Here is a 22462-nt window from a genome sequence, read left to right on the forward strand (position 1 = left end):
GTCCACGTGACCGAACCTCTGAATGGCACTTTCCCAGAGTTTCCAGGTGGGAATGCATGCCTGTGTGTCAGGAGGCAGAGCATCCTGGCTCCTGAGCCACTTCCCTGATTCATTTCATCGGCAGCCTTGATTGTAACTTTGACAGCACAGAGCTTTCCCGAGTTCTGGGAGCCCTTCTAGCAAGCCACTGGCCTAGAGGCCAATAGAGCCTCCCACACAGCCAACTGGCAAGGCACTGACCTTGGGAGAGTAACAGAGTAACTGTTGATCAGAAGTGGAAGCAGTCTGGTGGGACTGTATGCTCAACCTCTGGGCTCTGAGGCTAACGCTAGTGGCTGTTAGCGTCAAAATTAAATTAGGGACAGCTGATTAGTAAGTACCGAATGGAGAGCTGGAGAATTAGAGCTGGTGTTAGGAAAAGCCTCACACGCTTGGTGTCAGAAGGGTCCTATGAATCAAGACACCATAGTACTTCTGAATAAGAAAAACAAACCCTAAGATGTTGCCTGCTTGACCAAAGTCATCCATTAGGAGCTCTGACATTCCAAAGGGGAAGATTAAGACGGACATACCACGGATGGCTCGTCAATTCCAAGTAACAATGAATGGAAACTTTTTTATTACTTGATGAAACAAAAACTCAGGGAAGAAAGTCATTTGAGGGGCAAGGTTAGTTTTTGTTTTTTATTTTAAGAGTTACAGCCAACTCATTTACACAAGAGGTCTGGTTTATGTATTAAGTTGAATCTTGGATTTTGCGGTTCCTTTTGGGCACTTCCAAACTATTTTCCACATGGTCACAAAAATATATATGTGGCCAGAAAGAAAAAGAAAGTCAAGCATTGAAACCAATTACTACTGTTTTAATTCCCTCAATCAAAGTAGATGTATTATTACTGCTTCTTTGCAAAAAGGAAAAACATAACTTTTCATAAGCAAATCTTCCCACACTCTATAGATTTCCATTCATTTGTGTCCAACCCTCTGGTTAGTTTTCCTGAGTGGGGTTTCTCCAAACATGCTTTTCAGGGACTAAAATCCTAGCCTAGCAGCTTCTGCAACCAAGCCTCAATAATGTCTCCTTGATCTGCATTTCTCAGCCCACCTTATCTTGCACTTTTTTGCCTTTCCTCATGTACTTCTTAAAACCCAAATCAGCTGTGTGGCAGTGATACACACATTCATGCATGTGTGCTTGCACGCATGCATGCACTTACACATGTGTGCACACATACACACAAATAAATATATTAAAAATAATTTAAAGAAAAATAAATAAAATAGTGTGCTACCTATGAGGAAAAACTTAAATTTCACCTTACACCTACGTTACAATTGAAGCTACATATAGGTTTAGGTGTATAAAATAGGCCAGCAGACGGATCAGGAGGAAAAGCCCTTGAGGCATGCCCTAGTTCACATCTTTGTTGCTGTAGCAAACACCGATCAGAACCAACTTGAAGGAGGAAAGGATTTATTTGGCTGAAGGTTATAGTTGGTCACCGAGAGAAGCTCGAGGATGTGCTTGAGCAGGACTGGAGAGACGATGGACGAAGGCTGCACCTGCCTGCTCCCTTGCTCACATTCAGTTACTTTTTAAATCCAGGCTCCTATGCCTAGGGATGGGACTGCTCACAGTGGGCTGGGCCTCTTCTATCAATCATCAAGACCACGCCCCATAGACAGGCCAAGCTGGTAGAGCCAATTCCCTAACTCCTCAGTTCCCTCTTCCCAGTCAAGTTGGCTACAAAGATTAGCTATCACATAATACAAGCCTGATGAATCAAGCTCCACTCCAGATCCCACGGTGGGAGGAGAAGACCAACTCCTAGAAGTTGTCCACTACTTCTACATGTTCATCGTGGCACGACTCATCTACACACATCACACATACAGACACACAACAACACTGCAGAAAATAAATGATAAAATTAACCCCTCAAAGACTCCAAGAAACGGAGACTAAAGACTAAATCACTACTCCTCAAGGCCCGCACAATACTCACTCAGCTCCTCCTGCTCACTCAGCAAATTCGGTCACATTTTACTTTTTATGTGAAAAACATTTCTCACAGGTGTAAGCTTTAAAAAATGAAAAGCTTTTGAAAGTCATTTTAAAAAGATAAAACGGGCTGGAGAGATGGCTCAGCGATTAAGAGCACTGGCTGCTCTTCCAGAAGATCTGGGTTCGATTCTTTGCACCCACATTGTGGTCACAGCAATTGTAACTTTGGAGTCAGAGGATCTGACACCCTCTTCTGGCTTCCTCAGGCACCAGGTATGCAAGTGGCATCCAGATACACACACAGGCAAAACACCACACGCAGTAAACAAATTACAAAGATAAGACAAAGTCCAGCATGGCTGGTGCACTTCGGTAATGGCACAAGAGGCAGGAGTTTTTCTCCGAGTTTGAGGCCATCCTGGTCTATATATTCAATTCCAAGCTTGCCAGAGTTACTTGAGACCTTGTCTCAAAAATACCACACAACAAAAACCAAACCAAACAAACCAAGAAAAAAAAATCCCAAACAAAGAAATACTACAAAAGGTACAAGTGACGTGTATACCAAATACATTATACACATATTCAACTTACATGACGTACTAGAAAGATGACCCACTAATGGGGGAGGAAATGCCACTGTCTTGTCAGCTGCCTCTCTCTTCTGAAAGGCACTCATGAAGGCCACACTGCTGCAGTGGGTCCCAGAGCGCTGTCTATTCATGCAGAGGCCAGGCTCAGCTCTAAGGCTGATGCCCTTGGCTCCGGAACCACCTTCGCAAGGGGGCGTGGAGACTTGCTCTAGTCATACCAAACTTCTGGAGGCAGAAGCTATTTCAAGAAAAACAGAACTTAACCGATGGAGTGAAAGAATGCTTACTTCCCTTTTGCTGCATTTCTTCTTTTAAAATGCCTCAGGCAGAGTGTCCATGGCAACCTGTGAGATCTTACAGGAACCCCGAATGTCACCCAAGAAAAGTGGAAGCCCTAAGCAGGAATCTGGTTTCTGCCTGGGAGGGAGAGGGGCGGGGCCTGGCGAGTGTCCTTCAGAGCTAGGGGGAGTTGTGATGCGGGAGTGGGATCAGCCCCACACTGGTCTTCGATAAGTTGTATCTGCTGACCTGGAAGGAAGGAGAGAGTTGCCACAAGGAAGGAATTTGGCCAACTTCGAGGACTGCCAGTTATGTTTCACTTCGTCTGGCATTTCTCAGGAATGCGTATGGTTTTATCCACACTGTCACAGTAAGAAAAGCACTGAAGAAATCAGCCCATATCAGCCATTCTTTTAAAGCTGTCATTTTTTTTCTTTTAATCCTTATGGGTGTTTGTGTGTGTGTGTGTGAGTGTGTGCATATGCCCGTGGAGTCCAGATGCAGGTGCTGGATCCTTAGAACGGGAGTTACGGGCAGCTGCTAGCAGCTTGACATGGATGCTGGACACTGGACTTGGGTCCTCTGGAGGAGCAACAAATGCCAAGTCATCTCTCTAGTTCCCCTTCTCGGATTTTTGAAACACGATCTATGTAATACAGGCTGGCCTTGAACTTCTGACCCTCATACCCCTGCCTCCAAAGTGCTGGGGCTAAAAGCTTTGTCTAATTACCCCTTGGCCAGATTCAGAAGTTTTGGTATGTTTTGTGGTGGTGGTGGGAGTTGGGGTGCTGTTGAGATAGGCTCTTACTACATAGCTTGCCAGGAACCTGTGGTAACCCTCCCATTCAGCCATCAGACCTAGTTTCCCACTTCAGTTGGAAACAATATTTTTAGGAGCTACTTCCTGTCGTGTGATTACAATTTTACCACACAGAGAAATTTCATTTCTCTTCGAAAGACTCAATTGCTCATGAATTTGTTCTTTAGAATATTCAAGGATACCACAGGACTTAATACCACCATTAACAATTTTTAAACCAAAGCAAACAAAGAAACAAACAGAGCAACCAAAGCCATACCTGTCTCTACAGTATTATCTTAAATGCATTAATGAGGACTATGGTTACAACTCCCCCAAATCCCTTACCTAACCAAGACTGAGACTGGGGATTCATGTGGCTCACGGGACAACACTGACATCTTGGTATTAAAAGCAAACATTTCTTAACGTTGTTCACAGAAGAAAAAGAAGCTGGCTTTTCTTTTCTTTTCTTTTTTCTTTTCTTTTCATTCCTTCTCTTGGCAGCTGAACAAGATTTTTAGTTGGCTCCTATTTTTTATTACCCAAACAAGTTTGCACGTTGTTAAGAGAGATAAAGCTTCCTTTAAAAGACAAAAGCTGTGGAGAAAGTTATTTTACTTCTGAGAGTGAAAAACAATGTGAGGCTTATTTTTAACTTTAAATAAAATCAAACTCTGACCCTGGCACTCAGACTCTACAGCAATCCACAGTCTAAAATTACCATGAAAGCGTCCACTAGAAAATGAGGGGACATACCTTGATCAGTGGTCATGACTCCACACAAACAGTCTACCCGGGTTAGTCAGAAAATGTTCAAGTTTCCTCGGTTCGAGCGTTAAATCTCTTGGCTTTAACGCTCGGGGCCTGGCTGGAGATCCAGGCGGCGTACTATGAACTTTGGTGCAATCTTCGACCTCTCTGTGTAAGAACAACCCAACGCATCACTCCCTACAGCTCCCAGGAGGCCGGCCTGCTGCTGCGTTGCTCCAGGGACAGAGGAGATGAGACTGGACAGACATCCACTTCTTAGAGTAAAACAAACAATGGAGTGCCGCAGAAACTTCCGATACAACGGGCGCAGAAACTTCCGATACAATTGAGAGCAGGGCAGTTTATAAACAGACCAGGGCCTGACCTAGCAACAACCCTCTGGGGGCCCGGATGGCCGCTACTCTTCAGAGTCGCTGCGCTGGACAAAGATGCCACAGACTCGCCATCTGGAAACTAACATTAATGTTGAGTGACCTCAAGTCTATTTTGATACTGTAACTTTCTGTTTTAGTATAGCTGATTTTGGGAAATAAACTTTGTGCAGAATTAACAAGCAGCACATAACAGTTTCCAGAGGAAACTAAGTTTTGTTATTTCAGGACAGAACTGGTAAAAATAAACAAGTAAATAAAAAATAAAAGTATTTATGAGCTCACAGAGGGATGACAGATTAATAGACCCTTTCCCTACATATAAAATGGTGCACATGCACACTGTGAGCACACACACACACAACACAGGTTGTTTGCATTTAAGGACTAAGTTTTGTTTTCTGCAGATGGCAAATTTTAATATATATTTAAAATTACTTTCTTTTTAATTAAAATATAATTACATCATTCCCTTCTGCCTCTCTCCCTCCAACCCATCCCACATGCTTCAGATTCATGTCCCCTCCCTTTTTTTCTTAAAATTGTAAGTATAATATACAATGCCTAGGTGTATAAATGTGAGCGATCTTCTGCATCCATTTAGTGTTGGGTTTTTTTTCCCCCAAGACAGGATTTCTCTGTGAAACAGTCCTGCTGTCCTGGAACTGTAGACCAGGCTGGCTTTGAACTCACAGAGATCTGCCTGCCTTTGCCTCCCGAGTGCTGGGATTAAAGGCTGAACCACCATCATCCGCCATATGTACAGAATTTTCTAATGGAGAAAAGAAACCAAAGAGAAGTCTGAACTGCCTTTATTTCCAGTGCAGACTCCATCCATGTGCACTGAAACCGCACTGTGCGGATCTAAGACCACGTAGCCCTGTCAAGGGTCAGCACTGCAAAAGTCAAACGTTTCTCCATCTCCCAAACGTCCCGCAGTCTACACCTCCTAAGCCTCCACAGCAGTATTTAAGTTACAGCCTCAGGTTTGCTTTTCAAACACATCCTTTTCTTCTCTGAGAGCAGCTAATATTTACCCTGTGCCAGGTGCTGCCTTAGGCTCTCTCCACGGGACATTTCAGTGAACCTTTACTACAAGGTAAGCATTTTGCTGAAGAGAAAATGAGGGTCATGAGTTTAAAAAATTTGCCTATTTACACAAATAAACCGGTAAGCTTTAAGAAGTTAATTTAAGCTGGTCGGTGGTGGTGTACGCCTTTTATCCTAACACTCTGGAGGCAGAGGCAGGCAGATCTCTGAGTTCAAGACCAGCCTGGTCTACAGAGAAAATTCCAGGACAGCCAGGGCTACATAGAAAAACCCTATCTCTAAAAACAAAACAAAACAAACAAACAACAAAAAAAAACAACAAGGAAAATAACAAGTTGTTTTAATAGGTTAAGATATAATTAAATTCACTTTTTCCTTTATAGACAAAACCCAGAAAACCAATATATTGTTTTCTGCACTAAGGCCTTTACCTCACTGGCAAAGACCCTGGCTTTAACTCCCACATCAAACTAACTGAACAAACAAATGGAAATTTAATGTCCACAAATAGCCAATGTGCACATATAAACAAGCAGACAAGGAAACTCCAGGCTTTTCGGTACTAGCCATGGAAGTTGCTTGTCCGGTTACCCATATACTCACTCACACTATAAACTAGTGACACTAACTTCCAGGTAGTCAATAAAGAGAGCTGAGTCCTGGCCTGCACAGAATGGATGTTAACTGGGGCTTTATTCATAAATACCAAGCCCAGGAATGCTCTTAAATGGACAGACATTGTGATGTGCAGTATCTGTGCACTGGTGTAACTCGGCAGGAACAAGGAGCAAACTGGAGACCCTAGACACCTATGCACGTTCTAGAGAGGCAATGAAAAGGCAAAGTAAATATCACTCCATATGGCAGCTTAAAATGCAAAACCTATAGGGAGAGGAAGATCCACGCTTGGGCAGACTAATCACAGAGTCATGACAGCATCCTGTACGATGATGAAGCTCACACAGTGTATGGTCAATATGCACAATTATAACATAAGAGGAGCTGTCTTAATGTTTGAAATCCTTTATTTCTTAAAAATTACAGAATAAAGGCAACGTATCCTTGAAGACATTCAATGATGAGGATGGACAGGAGGGTCATGAGTTTCAGGCTATCAGCTGCATAGTAGGACCCCATTTCCAACATCAGCAACAAAATGAGCAAACAAAAAAAATGAAAAAAAAAACCAAACTAACAGCAAGACAAAATTTGCAAAGCAAACAAAATGATTGGTGATTGTTTCTGACAGCTGAAACTCAAACAATGTCTGCTACATCCATGGCCCTTCTCATCTTCAGCAATAGGTATGAACACTGGCTACATATGTGTTCTGAGATTTTAAAAGATTGGAACAAATTGTAAAACGTGAACTAATTATATCTTTACATAAACCCCTTCTGCACATTGGAATGATGACAGTACACAGATGAATCCTTCTAAATAAATAGGCTCCAACACCTCCATTAATTTAGAATGTTTGTTATACATACCAACCTAGAGAATACCTATAATCCACACTAACCAGACATAATAGCTCACAGAATTCCCCTCTGCAGCCTTAGTGAGCTGACACCCTGCCTTTCATCTCCCCCACCGTAGAGATACTATTTCTGCACACATTCTACTGTACAGTCACTTAAGAGTTAACCAAGTTGTCTGCCTCAGCATTCTCATTTAAAGCTACTATGTTTATATTAGCACATCACACAACATACAACTGAAAATGTCACATAACAATGACAAAGCCAGCTTCAGCGAATTATCTCTAATAAGGGCATCTTGGCAATAAGGGAAAATTAGAGCATGTGTATGTTGGCATGCAGCCTTGTTCGGATAAAAATGGCAGTGGGATACAGTGAAAGGCTTGATTTTCATTTGAGAAGGAAAATTCTTATTTTCAAATGTTGCCTATCTGGGAGAAATCTCCATTGCATAGAATGATTATAATCTTACTCAGACTATTTTGTATTTATTAGTATTTGTGTAATAATATAATGACACCAAATAGCTTGGTATTAAAACAATTCTCTCAGTGGCTAAAAATAACACAATTAAAAAGTGCAAGATTGAATTGGTATATATTCTCCATTTTTCATGTCTGAGAACCTTTATAAAATGAGGCCTAGAAATATTTATACATAAGCCAGGTGGATCTTTTATTTGCTTATTTTTTGTTCTAAATTGTTTTGTATACACCTTCAAAAAGAACTTATCCTTGAATCTCTATTCTTTTATTTAAAATGGGTAGCACAAACATCGTTTGTTGCCTCTTTAGTTGTATGTTCAGTTAAAAGGGCAGCCACTCTCCAGCAGGGAAGCAGGTGGGCTAGCAGCAGCCACACTGACCAGGAGGCAGGGAGGCTAACTGCAGATCTTCGGTCCTGCCCCCCTCCTCCAAATCCAATCCCCAGGCTCAGCCCTAGCTCCATAGTAGACCACTGCTGAGACACCACTCCCCCAGCTCCATCTCCAGTGATCACACAGATCTTCCCCGCCTACCTTCCAGTCCCCAGACTCACTGCTACCCCAGACCCCAACTCCAGCAGGCATTTCCTGGGAACCCACGATAAATACGTTTGAGCACTATCTACCCACAAAACCTGCTCTACTGAAGGCACTAGAAGGAAAATTCAACCTGAAGAGGCTAACCACACCCAAGAAAAAGTAAGAAATTAGACCATAATATCAGGAAGGGAGAAAATAAAACTAGACAAGAACAAAATAACAGGAATCAATTCTGTTGAATTGATTCAACAGGAAACAATACTCATTGATTACTCTCATCAATAGTCTCATTCCCCAATAAAAAGGCACAGACCAACAGGTTGGATGAGGAAACAGGATTCGTCACCCTGCTGCATCCAAGAAACAGACCTTCCTTAACATCACCTCAGGGCAAAAGGATAGAAAAACATTTGGAAAGAAGCAAGAAGTTATATTATTTTAATATCTACAAAATAGAGTTCAAACCAAAACTAATCATAACAGATAGGGAAGGAAAGGCACTATCTACATGTCAAAAGGAAAAATCCACCAAGAGAATATTGCAATTCTAAACATTATGCACCAAACACTATGGTATCCAAGTTTGTAAAAGAAACACAACTCTAACTAAAATCACATACTGACCCTTACACACTGATAGTGGATGACCCCAATCTCCCCAATGGACAGATCATCCAGACAAAAACCAAACAGAGAAATCTAGAGTTGAACATCATCATAATGGCAGATAGTTACAGAACATTTCACCCAAACCAAAAAAAGAAAAAAGAAAAGAAAAGAAATATACCTTCTTATCAGCAGCTCACAGAACATTTTCCAAGACTGACCACATACTTGGACACAAAGGGAGTCTCAACAGATAGAACACTAAAATAACCCCGGCATCCGATCTGGCCACCACAGATTAAAGCTGAATATTATTGGCAACAGAAAAGACACAGAGTATACAAACTTATGGAAACTGAATAACTCACTACTGAATTAAAAATGGGTCATGAGCGAGGTGGTGGTGGCACAGGCCTTTAATCCCAGCACTTGGAAGGCAGAGGCAGACGGATTTCTATGAGTTTGAGGCCAACTTGGTCTATAAGAGCTAGTTCCAGGACAGGCTCCAAAGCCACCGAGAAGCTCTGTCTTGAAAACAAAAAACAAATAATAACAACAATAACAAAATGGATCATGGCAATACTAAACAGAACATATCCAAACCTATAGGGCACAGTGAAGGTGGTTCTAAGTGTAAGTTCGTTGCACTAAGTACCCACATTAATATATAGGAAAGACTCCATATTCACAAAAGAGTGCATCTGAAAGATGTAGATAAAAAAGAAATAGAATAATACCCAAAAGTAGAAGGCTAGAAATAATCTAACTCAAAGATGAAATCATTAAAATAGAAAAAACAATAACAAACAAACAATACAAAGAATTAAGAGACAAAGAGATGGTTCATTGAGAAAAACCAATAAAATTGAGAAACACTTAGCCATGTTAACTAAAAAGCAAAGATACAAATTAATAAAATTAGAGACAAAAAAGGGACATCAAACAGACACTGAGGAAATCCAGAGAATCATAAGGACATACTTTAAAATCTGTACTTTACCAAACTGGAAAAGCCTAAAAGAAATGCATAAATTTCTCGATATATATGGTCTACCAAAGTTAAAACAAGATCAAATAAGCAATTTAAACAGGCACATAACCCCTATTGAAATAGAAACAATAATTAACCCCCCCCAAATAAAGTCCAGGACAAATGGTTTCAGAATTTCACCAGACCTTCAAAGAAGAATTAATACCAATACTCTAATTATTCAACAAAGAAGAAACAGAAGGAACACTGCCCAATTGTTTTAACGAGGCCACAGTTCCCCTGATACCTAAACCATGCAAAGATCCAACAAAGACAGAAAATTACAGACCAATTTCCCTTGTTAAGATAGATGCAACAAATTCTCAAAAAGCAAGCAAACAAAAACCCCAAACTTGCAAACCGAATACAAGAACACATCAAAAAGATCATCCACCATGATGAAGTTGGATTTTCCCCAGAGATGCAGGGATCTTTCAGCACATGGAAATTGATAAATGACATTTACAACATAAGCAGACCAAAGACAAAAATCACACAATCATCTAATTAGATAGAGAAAAAAACTTTGACAAAATCCAACATCCCTTTTAAATAAGTCTTGGAGAGACTAGGCATGCAAGGGGCATACCTCAACATAAGACAAGCAATTTACAGTTAGCCTATAACCAACACCAGCCAGACTAAGTGGAGAAAAACTCAAACCATTTCCACTAAAATCAGGAACAAGACAGGATGTCTACTTTCACCATACTTATTCAATATAGTGCTTAAGTTCTAGCTAGAGCAATAAGAGAACTGAAGGAGATCAAGGGGATATAATTAGAAAGGGAGGAAATATCTTCATTTGAAGATATGATTTTATACATAAATGACTTGAAAACTTATACCAAAAACATCTACAGCTGATAAACACTTGTACCAAAGTAGCAGGGCACAAAATTAACAGACAAAAATCAGTAGCTTTCCTATGTACAAATGACAACAGGCTGAGGAAGAAAACAGGGAAGCGGTGCCTTTCACAATAGCCACACACACAAAAATATTATCTAGGAATAATTTTAACCAAGCAAATGAAAGACTTGTACAATAAAACATTTACAACATTGGAGAAGGAAATTGTAGAAAACATCAGAAGATGGAAAGATCTCCCTTGTACATGAATTGGTAGCATTAATATATTAAAAATGGCCACCCTTCTAAAAGCAATCTGCAGATACTATGTAAACCCCACCAAATTTCTAACACAATACTTCATAGATCTTAAAAGAACAATTTCCAACTTTATATGTAAACACACATACCAAACCCAGGATAGCTAAAAAAATTCCTGAAAAACAAAAGAATTGCGGAGGTGTCACCACCCTAGACCTCAAATTGTACTACAGAGCAATAGAAATAAGAACAGCACAGCATTAGTGTAGAAATAGACATACTGACCACTGGATCCTAGCTAAGACCCAGACATAAGTCCACACACCTATAGACATTTGACTTTTGATAAAGAAGTCAGAAATTCACAGTTGGTGACGGGGAGGGGGGGGGCGCAATGTCTTCAATAAATGGTGCTGGTCAAACTGAATGACTGCATATAGAAGAATCCAATAGATCCATATTCATCACCCTGCACAAAACAATTCCAAATGGATCAAGGACCTCAACATAAGACCAGAATCACTGAATCCGACAGCAGAGAAAGTAGGGAATAGTCTTGAACTTACTGTCACAGGAAAAGACTTTCTAAAGGACATAAACACAGGCACTAAGAACAACAATTAACAAACGTGACCTCATGAAGTTGAAAAGCTTCTGTTTGGCAAAAGATACCATTATTCAGACAATGTGACAGACGGCAGAATGGAAAAATATCTTAGCAATTACATATCCAATATGGGGTTAATATCTAAAACAAATAAAAAATTAATGACGACAACAACAACAACAAAAACCAGACATCAGGAAAAGAACATAGTTAAAAAGTGGCTTACAGGACTAAATAGAGAGTTCTCAAAAGACGAGACACAACTAGCTAAGAAACACCTAAGGAAATGTTCCATATCCCTAGTCATTAGGAAAACACAAATCAAAAACTCTTTGAGGTTTCACCTTGGTATGAATGGCTAAGATAAATAAAACAAACGACAGCTTTTGCCCCTGAGGATGCAGGGTAAGGGACACACTCATTCACTGCTGGTGGGAGTGCAAGCTTGCACAGCCACTACGGAAGTCAATGTAGCAGCTCCTCAGGAAGCTGGAAATAGATGTCTTTCCAGAACCAGCTATACCCAAAGGACACTTCATTCTGCTCCAGAGACATCTGCTTATCCATGTTCACATGTGCTCTATTTATAACAGCTAGACATTGGGGGGAAAAAGCCTAGATGTCCACCAGAGAATGAACGAAGAACATGTAGAACATTTAAATGATGGAGCATTTAACAACTCAGCTGTTAAAAAAATAAATCATGAAATTCCCTTATAAATCGATGGAGCTAGAAAAGGTCTTCCTGAGTGAGGTAACCCAAACCCAAACAGACAAATATGGTATGTACTCACTCATATGTGGATGGTAGCTGTTAAGTCTCTGATAGGCACATTATTACCTGTAGAACTCCAGAGGTTAGGTATAGTGTAAGGGGCTCGTCAGGTGGGGGTACTAAGGTAGGGCAAACAGAATAGATAGTTAAGGAAAGATGAGGGGGCTAGAATGGGGGATTAAATGGAGGTGGGGTGAGAAGAGGAGGGTAAGGGAAGGAATACGAAAAGGGGCAGTTAAGACTAAGAGGTCGTTTGAGGAGTTACATGGAAACCTACTACAGCAGAAACTTATTAAATACATACATATATGAAAGAAATCTAAACAGAATCAAAACAATAAAAGCGGAGACAAAGCCCCAACTAGACATCTCTTGCCACCAAATGAAACCTACAGTATCAGGAGCGGCTTCCATCTAGTTGAGTTGTTGGCCAAAGGGGTCCCGTGGAAAACCCCCCAAATAACTCAGGCTATTTGCAAAGACTGCTGGTGGCTCTCCCCAAACTGCTGATAAGGCCCCATTGCTAAAGATAACACCTACATAACTCACTGAACATAGATAAGTGAAGCTGGTTCCTTCCGGGAGCCTTCACCCCTACTGACTAGTGCTCATGGTACTGGAAGGTTCTCTGCACACTACCCGAGGAGAAATGTAAACACCAACCCAGCTACAAACTCTGAAATCTACAATAGTGACCCGCCTGCATGATATACTGGCGGCAGAAACCAATCACTATCTGACTGGATTTAAGGCCCACTCCATGACATTGAACTCATGCCTATCGCTGCTTGTGTGGCCAAGAAACTGAGACGAGATAGGGAAAACTAACTACTGTTCTACTAAAGGAAAAAACCAGCACAATGACTCCTACAGACATTCTGCTATACTCATAGATAAACACCTCACTCAGCCATCATTAGAGAAGCTTCCTCCTTCAGAAGATGGGATCTAACACAGAGACCTACAAGTGGGCAGTGGACAAAGAGTAAGAGACCTCGGAACACTCAATCCTATGTGGGACGTCTCTATCAAACCCCTCCCTTCACAGCTCAGGGGAAAATGTGGAAGAGAAGACTGAAAGATCAGGAGAGCCAGCGGGACTGGAAGATCCAAGGAAACTGTCTTTCAGATACAACAGGACTGCCACACATATGAACTCCGAGACCACGGCAGCATTCACAGATCCAACCCAAATGGAGTCCCAGTGCTGAAGGAGGAAGTGGACACAAACTACCATCCCTAACCTAGAACCTACACCCATTCACAACTGCTGACAGAGAAAAGGCAGTTTTCTCCAAGGAGTCTCCCTGGGTAGACACTTAAGGGATGCCTCTCATCCAGCTGTAGACAGCAGACACAAGAATTGAACTCAATGGTACTTTTGGAAATGTTCTGTCTTATAATGTGTTGGTTTATCCATTATGGGTCCTGATTTTGTGCCTCTCTCTTCTCTCTCTCTCTGTAGAGGTGTGTGTGTGCGTGTGTGTGTGTGTCTACATGTGTAAGAGTTTCTCATGTTTTTGATTTTTCTTTTCTGTGCTGTTTGCTGTGTTTTATTCTGGTTTGTTTGTTCTTTTATTGACTTGTCTGATTTCTACAGAGAGAGAGAAAGAAGGCGTGGGATTGGAAGGGTGGAGCTGTGGGGAGGATCTGGGGGAGGTGAAAGAGGAGAAACCACGATCAGATTATACTGTATGAAAAAAAATAAAATGTTTAAAGGGGAATTATCCCAACAAAAATCGCTGTTATAGTATTATTATAAGAAAATTATTAAAATGTAAAAGGTTAAAAATGGGACCATCACGATAAAAATTATAACAATTAGAATCTAGTCTGCTATCTATCTATGCTTCCCAAGTTCAATCAGGCAGCCCCCCTCTTGCTCCCTAAATCCTATGTGCTTAGTCAGTTGATCAAACATCCCATGCTATTTCTCTGAAAAGTTTCTGAACTTTGTTTTGGTCCTCTCTTTGGATAGCTTATAGGCAAGGGGGCTGCAGACAGTCACTTCACAATGAAGTACGTCCAAACCTTCATTCTACCGTCTTGCTTTTGTTCCCAAATATCTGGCTAATAGACTGCCACTGAAGTTTGAGGTGTGTCTGGATGCATATGTAGCATGTCATCAGGCAGCCAAAGAAGAGAAAAGTTTAGGCCTTTATAGCGAGGGACTCCGTCAGGTCTGCCGGTCTCTACAGTTCAGGTCTCCCCAGTGCCACAGCGCACAGCTGACAGAGATAAAGCACACATTCTACAGGAGGCCTGTGGGCTCTGCCTGTTCACCTTCCCACTCCTATCTCATGCCCTGCTTACTACAAATACGCTCCCAACAGTCACTTGGGTTCTGAGAAGGGGGAAAAATGTTTATTTGTGGAAATTTCACAGGAACCTAATTTTAATACAACTCTGAAATAAGGACGCAGGTCCCAGAAAAGTCTCCTCTAGGGCTTTAAGAAAATAAGATGTAGGTTTTGCACTTGAGAGGTGAAACAAAGGGTAAATGACAGCCAATTATACTAATTTGGGACAGGAATGAGACTTTCATTTGTCTAGGTTTTATTGGTAGCCCGATCCTAATTTCTAATTTCTTCTAAATATTCTCTCCTTTCCCCAAAAGCCTAACAGGTACCTGGGTTAACAGCAGCCACAAAAGTCTTGTATTGACCACCAATACCATTTTTTTTATATTTATTTAGTGTGTGTGTGCAAACACTCATTGTGTGATTGTCTGCTTCCATCACGTGGGTCCCAGAGACAGGGCTTAGGTGCTGAGGCTTGGATGAAAGTGCTTTCCCGCTATTCCACCTCATTGGCCCACGCTACAAAATTCTTCAAGGCTTCAGTAAGAATGTGAACGAAAATATATCCAAAAATGTAACCAGTTAGCCTCCTAATTTATTTATTTCTCCAATCCCTTCTGATATATAATGGTATTGTTAAACACAGTTTCTCTTGATATAATCAGTACTATAGTACAGTAATAAATTTCCAAGGGAAGAAAATTAGTAAAACCACATTCAGTAAACTTCTAGACAACAATTCCAAGTTATCATCTTTGTGGGGGAAATAAGATCAAGGATCAAAAGAACGCCAACTTTGTTTTTTTATTCTATTTTTTATTTATTTTATGTGCAATTGTGTTTTGCCATGGGTTTCAGGTCCCCTAGAACTGAAATTATAGACAGTTATGAGCTGCCACATGGGTGCTGGGAATTGAACCTGGGTCCTCTAGAAGAACAGTCAGTGCTCTTAACCACCGAGCCATCTCTCCAGCCCCCAAGAACGCCAACTTTAAATAACAACACAACCCAGCACGTTTCTATCAACTGAGCCTCATCTGACAGACGGCTACAGGATAAATTACAAAAATACCTGAAATTTTCTTATTATTATCCTGTCAATGTCTATATAGATTTCTATGTTGTCACCCATAACAGCAACGCTTTCTGTAAGCAGTCTCACTGCTACTGAAATACAATTCCTTGCTGCCCTCAGCATGGGATAGTAAACAGGCAGCTAGGACTCGGGTTTAAAACTGCTTTTATTATTATTATTATTAACTATGCATAAGTGTTTGCCTGCATGTATGCATGTGCACCAAATGGTGTCCAAATGGTGTCCATGGAGCCAGAGCTCCAGTGAGAGCCACTGGCTCTGGAGATACAGACAGTTGTGAGCAGCTGTGTGGGTGCTGGGAGCCACTCACATCTGAACCCTGTAGAAGAGCAGCAAATTCTCCCAACCACTGAGCCTTCTGCGTGGCCCCAAGACTCAGGTTTAGAACACTAGAAATTTAGAGTTACCAGCAGCAAAATGGAATTTTTAAAATTCAATCTAAAACTTAAATTCAAAATCCTTTTAATACGGATGCCAAATCCCTGGAGCTCACTACGTGGCTCATATCTTGGCCCCGGGGATGTTTATAAAAAGCCCTGCTCATTTCCTTCCTCGTTCACAGTTCCTTCAGTCAAACCAACTATGTCGGTCTTCGGAGCCAGAAGGGATCAAACATGACTACATGTCTTGGCCCTTGTGGAGTTTGTTTGTTTGTTTGTTTGTTTGTTTATAAATTATAACTAAATGTCCTTGTGATGCTCTTTAGTACTTTTTTCCCCAGAGCTCCAGAGAGCACAGTGAATGACCAATGATCTTAGGATCAATATGCACCTTTGCAAACACTGCACACAATTTCATTAAACTGCCTCTTCTCAAATAGCTTTTAAAGAGAAGCTGTCGAGGAAGTGGTGATTGACAAGCTTGGTTATGGTCCTTCCTGTTGCAGGTGCGCAAAGGGTGAGGAAGGTGGTCTAGAACGGTGGCCTCCAAACTTCCTCATGGAATATCCCTTTGAGTATAAAATGTACCATAAATATCCAACGTATCAATGAACTAATATGTACATTATAAAATAAAAACTCATGACAGGGGCTAGAAAGATGGCCCAATGGGTTCTCTGGTTGCTCTTCCAGAGAATCTGGGTTTGGATCCCAGCACCTACATGGTGTTCACAGCCTTCTGTAACTCCGGTTTGAGACTTGACAGCCTCTTCTAACCTCTGCAGGAACCAGACATTCATACAGTGCACATACATTCCTGCATGGAAGAGCACTCCTACACATAAACAATAAATCTGAAGAAGAAAGCAACTTAGGGTGAATAAAGGCTAACGCATGAGTCCACACGCTCCTGTTGTTTTAAAAATCTTGCTCACATAGTACTGAAAGAGTCTCCTTCCATCCATGCACGGTATTGATGGCTACTCTAACTGAGGGTTCACCAGTGTACTTCCTCACCCAAGCTATGGACCTATAAATCCCACCTGCCAACGAGACAAAGTTTGTCCCAAAATTCTAGCAATTTTCCATCTGTATTGCAGATTACAAGGAGTTGCTTTATTTATCTTTTTCAAGCTTGATCTAAACTCTACTAAAACTACTCCAATGATTGCTACAAAGTTAAAAGAATCTTATTGCAATAAGGATATATACACAGAAGTCAGTTTTGAAAAGAAATAAACAATATACTTAACACCTAACCTAATGGAGACCAGTTCAGGAAATGTTTAAATATCTTTTCTCTAGTACCTTTCCCAACACTCTAGACTGCAAGTACTTTCACAGTCAAAGGTCACTCTGACCTTAAAGGGAAAGGCTGAATAACCCACGAGGAAGACTCAGTGCTACACAGGAGAGTCGTCAAAATGAGAACATGTGGACCTTTTGTACACTTGTTTAAATCCTATGCCCACGGACACAGTGAGCTTGCATGTTCCTTACGAGGAACTCTGGTGGCAGTGGATGGTGAACATGCAAGCTCACTGTGTCCTTTGTTTCCGCCATTTTACAATCCACCAGTTATGTTGACTGATAATACATTATCTCAGGCAGTGGAATTCTGGTAGTACTTGGTACTGCTTGGCCACAAACAGGCTCCAGGGTTGATCCCAGCACCAAAAATAATAAACAAATAAAAATGAAATAAGATAATCTGGTAAAGAAAAATCTGAATAAAAATTATCTCAGACTGAAGACATAAATTAAAATAAGATTTTTTCCAAGCTTGGAATTCAAATAAATGGTCATAAATTATGTAACCCAATGCTAAAGAGACTATCAATCTAAGTCCTCCCGAGAAATGTAAATAGAAGCAGCAATTGAAGAAAAAATTACTGGAAACCTGCAAGTCACCTTCCTCTGATGCTTTAACCAAGTTCTTTTGATTATTCATCAGATAAAGTTATAACTTTAAACCAAGTACTCAACCCCCCCCCAACACACAGTCTTCATTTGAGCAATGAGGTGGCTCACAGACCTCTCATAGGCCAAAAGCATTGTCTTTAGAACTGATGTGTACTCTAAATAGAACTGCCAAATGTGTTTGGGTTTAGAATAAGGGTTTTTACTCTACTACAGCAAATTTAATTCTATTTTAAATATAAGTTTGTCTAAGCTCAGTACTCAGGAGACAAAGGCAGATCTTCAAGTATGAGGCCAGCCTTGTCTACATAGCAAGTTCCAGAACATCCAGGACTACAGAGTGACCCTGCCTCAAACCCCACAGACACACACACAAAAACAAGTTTATCTAAAATGCCACATTATAATTCATATCCTTTGCAGTTTATTAAGCATCAAAGTAAGAATTATTTTCGGTATTAATGACCCTTATCAATGTCCACATTAAATAATGAGCCAGGATGGTGTTCACAGGATCATGGTACTAAGGGCAAAGTAAGCATCGTAACTATATTAACCACAACCTTAAGGAGGAAATTAGCCCCAGTTTGCAGCTTAGTCTCATCTTTTCAGAGCATTTTTAGGTATTTTTTTTCCTGCTTACTAATGCTATTTTTTAAAAAATGGTTTCTGTGAATAGTTTCAGTTCTGCTTTGGGCAAATTTAGTTATTATATTAATGCAATGACTTGGGATTAACGGTAAGATATATAGTTAGGTGAGGTTTCTCAGCAGGGTTAGGAGCTATAGCTCAGTAGTAGAACACAAGCCTATCATGCTCGAGGCTGTGAGTTCAATCCCCACCTACATACTAACGAAATAAAAGTGAAAAGTCGGGGGCTGGAGAGATGACTGAGTGGTTAAGATAGCTTGCTGTTCTTGCAGAGGATCTGATCTGAGTTCTAGATCAAGTACCTCAAGAGTGCCTGCAACTCCATCTCTACAGAATCCTTACCTTTCCTGGCCTTGTGGACATTCAAATGCACAGACCCACACACGGACATACAATTACACCCAGTGGACACTCAAATGCACAGACCCACACACGGACATACAATTACACCCAGTGGACACTCAAATGCACAGACCCACACACGGACATACAATTACACCCAGAGGACACTCAAATGCACAGACCGACACACGGACATACAATTACACCCAGTGGACACTCAAATGCACAGACCCACACACGGACATACAATTACACCCAGAGGACACTCAAATGCACAGACCCACACACGGACATACAATTACACCCAGTGGACACTCAAATGCACAGACCCACACACGGACATACAATTGCACCCAGTGGACGCTCAAATGCACAGACCCACACACGGACATACAATTACACCCAGTGGACACTCAAATGCACAGACCCACACACGGACATACAATTACGACCATAACTAAAATTAAAATAAGTGTTTTTTCTAAATGCAAAATTAAATCAAGTTACGCGTTGAAGTAGCTTTTAGTCCTCACTGCTGAAGTAGCTATTAGTCCTTGCGGTTGAAGACTGCTATTGCAATTATCTTGATTAAGAGCTTAGTTTGGCCGCCAGAGAGGGCTGAGCAAGTAAAAGCGCCTGCTCCCTAGCCTGAAGACCTGAGCTCAAACCCTAGGGCCCAGTGTGGAAGATGACTGACTCCTGAAAGTTGTCCTCTGACCTCCACGCATGACTCCTCCCCCACCAACGGAGAAAGTAGCTTATTTTCCTCCAGCTTTGAAAGGAGTAAATATATCCAAAATCAGGTTTTGTTTGTTTGTTTTTTTAATTCAAATCTGCCTTCTTCTGGGGTATTCTTCCTCTGTGGATTTTTGGTTTCATTTCTATATTCAAAAGACACAAGCACTCACAAGTATCCCCAAGAACAGTTTCTGTCCGCCTGCTTCACTCAGCACTGTCAGAAGGAGGCGGGCTTTAAGCAATTCAGGACCAAACAAGCAAGCTATGTGCAATGGCCCACCAGCAGAATGTTGAATGCCGGCAGAGATACTCTTAAAAGAATAGCAGGGATTGTGGTCTATGTTTTTGTCAAACTGACACAAGCTTGAGCCGTCTAGGAACAGGGAACCTGAACTGAGAAAACGACTCCATAAAAGCGGCCTGCAGGCAAGCCTGAGCATTTTCTTGATTAGTGACGGTCAGCCCAGCCCATGGTGGGTGGGGCCATCCATGCGCAAGTGCTTCTGGGTAGTCTGAGAGGGCTGGGGCGAGCCACAAGGAAGCCTGTGAACAGCAGCTCTCCATGGTCACTGCTGCAGCAGAGTAAGCTTCCAGGTCCCTGCTCTCCAAGTTCCTATCTTGCTTCTCTCCGTGATGAACTGTGATCTGGATGTGTAAGTCAAATAGACCCTTCCCCTCCAAACCTGGTTTTGGATGATGTTTTTTTCACAGCAACAAAAGGCAAACCAGAAAAAGACAAGTAGAAATAGCAAAACAAATACCTAAAGACTCTGACTAATTCAAGAAGAGAGATTTGCCATTCACCGTAATTTCTCAGCTCTACCAGTGAAGCCTCCGATTCCTTAGTTAGCCTCAAGCACTTTAAGGAGGTTTGAGTAGGACTTATTCTTTCTATTAAGTGCTTTATCTAGCAATTTCTACCCACAGGCCTTTAGGCAAGCACTCATGAGCACACATAATCACAGCCAATTCTACCACCTCCTATTATATTAACTCATCAGGGAGAACTAAGCAAGGATGGGCCCAGGCCTCGCAGAAATTGGAAGGACTAATTTTCTCTGCTAAGCTAAAAGAGCAGGGACCCTGGGGCAGTGTGCATCTTCGACTACACCTGTATAAAACTAAGGAGTACTTTCTCTATACAATTAATGTATTTGTGAGATAGCAAGTGTTTTCCTTTCTTCTGATATTTCTAGGCTATGTGGTTTGTCTTCAAACATCTCCGAAGAGTCACAAATCTAAGCTTGAAGTAAAATAAGAACTATAAGTGGACCTGCCCAGCCCTGCATGAACTCCTTCAAGGCTGAACAGAGTATGGTGCTGATGGACAAAACTTTAGAGAAAGAATGCAAAAATTAAGGAAAAGTGGTGATTTGGCAGTGTGTTTAAGGGTTTAGTCAATGGCAATATTCCCTCCTATCATTTTCTAACAATGGAAACCAAATCTTAGCCACTTTTGTCTTCCACGTTCACACTGCTTCAGTACCTTAAACTAAAGATATGACGAAGTAGATATTCATTAGGGTCAGGCTTTCCGGGAGTGTGTGTGTGTGTATGTGTGTGTGTGTGTGTGTGTATTAGCTTTACACCGAGAATCCAGAGGCTGTCTTCTGCCTTCTCCATCAGCAAGGGTTTAGTTGCCTTAGGCAACAACTTTAAATGGTAATGGATGTGAGAAGTCAAGGAATGAGGTAGGAAGAAAATTAAAAACCTGTTACCCTTTGCTCTTCTGCTGATGGGAAGCTGGGAAAGGCCACCATATTGAGAGTGTTGGGTTTAGGTGAGACGTGGGTGGGTGGGATGGAAGGAAGAAGAATCACCAAAGCACACAGTTAGAACATGTCAAAATGATACCTTCCATCTTATATGCTAATTTAAAAGCAATAGGAACATAGGAAAGGGACTTCTAGGAAGGGTAGTGATAGGCTCTAGGGTACGAGGCAGATAGGACGTGATGGTAACAGTATTCAGAATGTACTCTATGAGACTGGCAAAGAGGAAATTTAATTAAATATTTAAATAAAGGGCACAAATTTCATATACCAATCAGGATCAGTTAGACATGTGATAAGAAATTAAATGAAATTTCGGAGTCAATTATGGGATTCAATTCTACTTCCTCTTTGTGACACCAGCATTAGTTAATGATATTTCATCTACCCACATTCAAGCTATTTTCAGCACTTCTGAATCTTCCAAAAGCCTTCACATATCCAATTAACTGCTGTCCTAATAATTCTACTCATTGAAAGTTCTGTCCCTCCCACATCCATGTGCCACTGTCCTATCTCTGATGGCTTGCTGTCCCACTGCTCCTTGGGGAAATGCCAAGCCCTGCACCCCCACGGAACTGTCAAGGTTATAGCTCCAGAAGATGCACAGAACCACAGAGATCACCAGCTTAAACTCTGTGAGCTCACTCCACAAACTCGCCAGGACACAGCTTACAGCAACAAAAGTCGGTGCTCTATCTACAGTCCTCACTATGCACACCACACCCAACCCCACACTCTGATAGTGCAAACCTG

At 41.3% G+C, this 22462-nt stretch overlaps 1 protein-coding gene across 7 annotated transcripts in view; it reads right to left on the reverse strand.

The window, feature by feature from the left end:
- Fgd4 (FYVE, RhoGEF and PH domain containing 4) overlaps window positions 1-22462 on the reverse strand; it is a 168207-nt gene that overhangs the window by 103774 nt on the left and 41971 nt on the right. The window contains exon 1 of one of the 7 annotated variants that reach the window (XM_048452430.3): window positions 4436-4562. The exons of 5 other annotated variants lie outside the window; for them this stretch is intronic. In XM_048452430.3, the coding sequence (XP_048308387.3) occupies window positions 4436-4451 (16 nt within the window). In that variant the 5' untranslated portion in view covers window positions 4452-4562. Of the gene's footprint in view, window positions 1-2599; window positions 2756-4435; window positions 4563-22462 lie in introns of those variants that run through there. One more of the 7 variants, XM_048452428.3, reaches the window with a different exon arrangement.

The sequence above is a fragment of the Myodes glareolus genome, chromosome 2, assembly GCF_982192425.1.
Source record: "Myodes glareolus chromosome 2, mMyoGla1.1, whole genome shotgun sequence".
In the NCBI taxonomy this organism is placed as follows: domain Eukaryota; kingdom Metazoa; phylum Chordata; class Mammalia; order Rodentia; family Cricetidae; genus Myodes; species Myodes glareolus.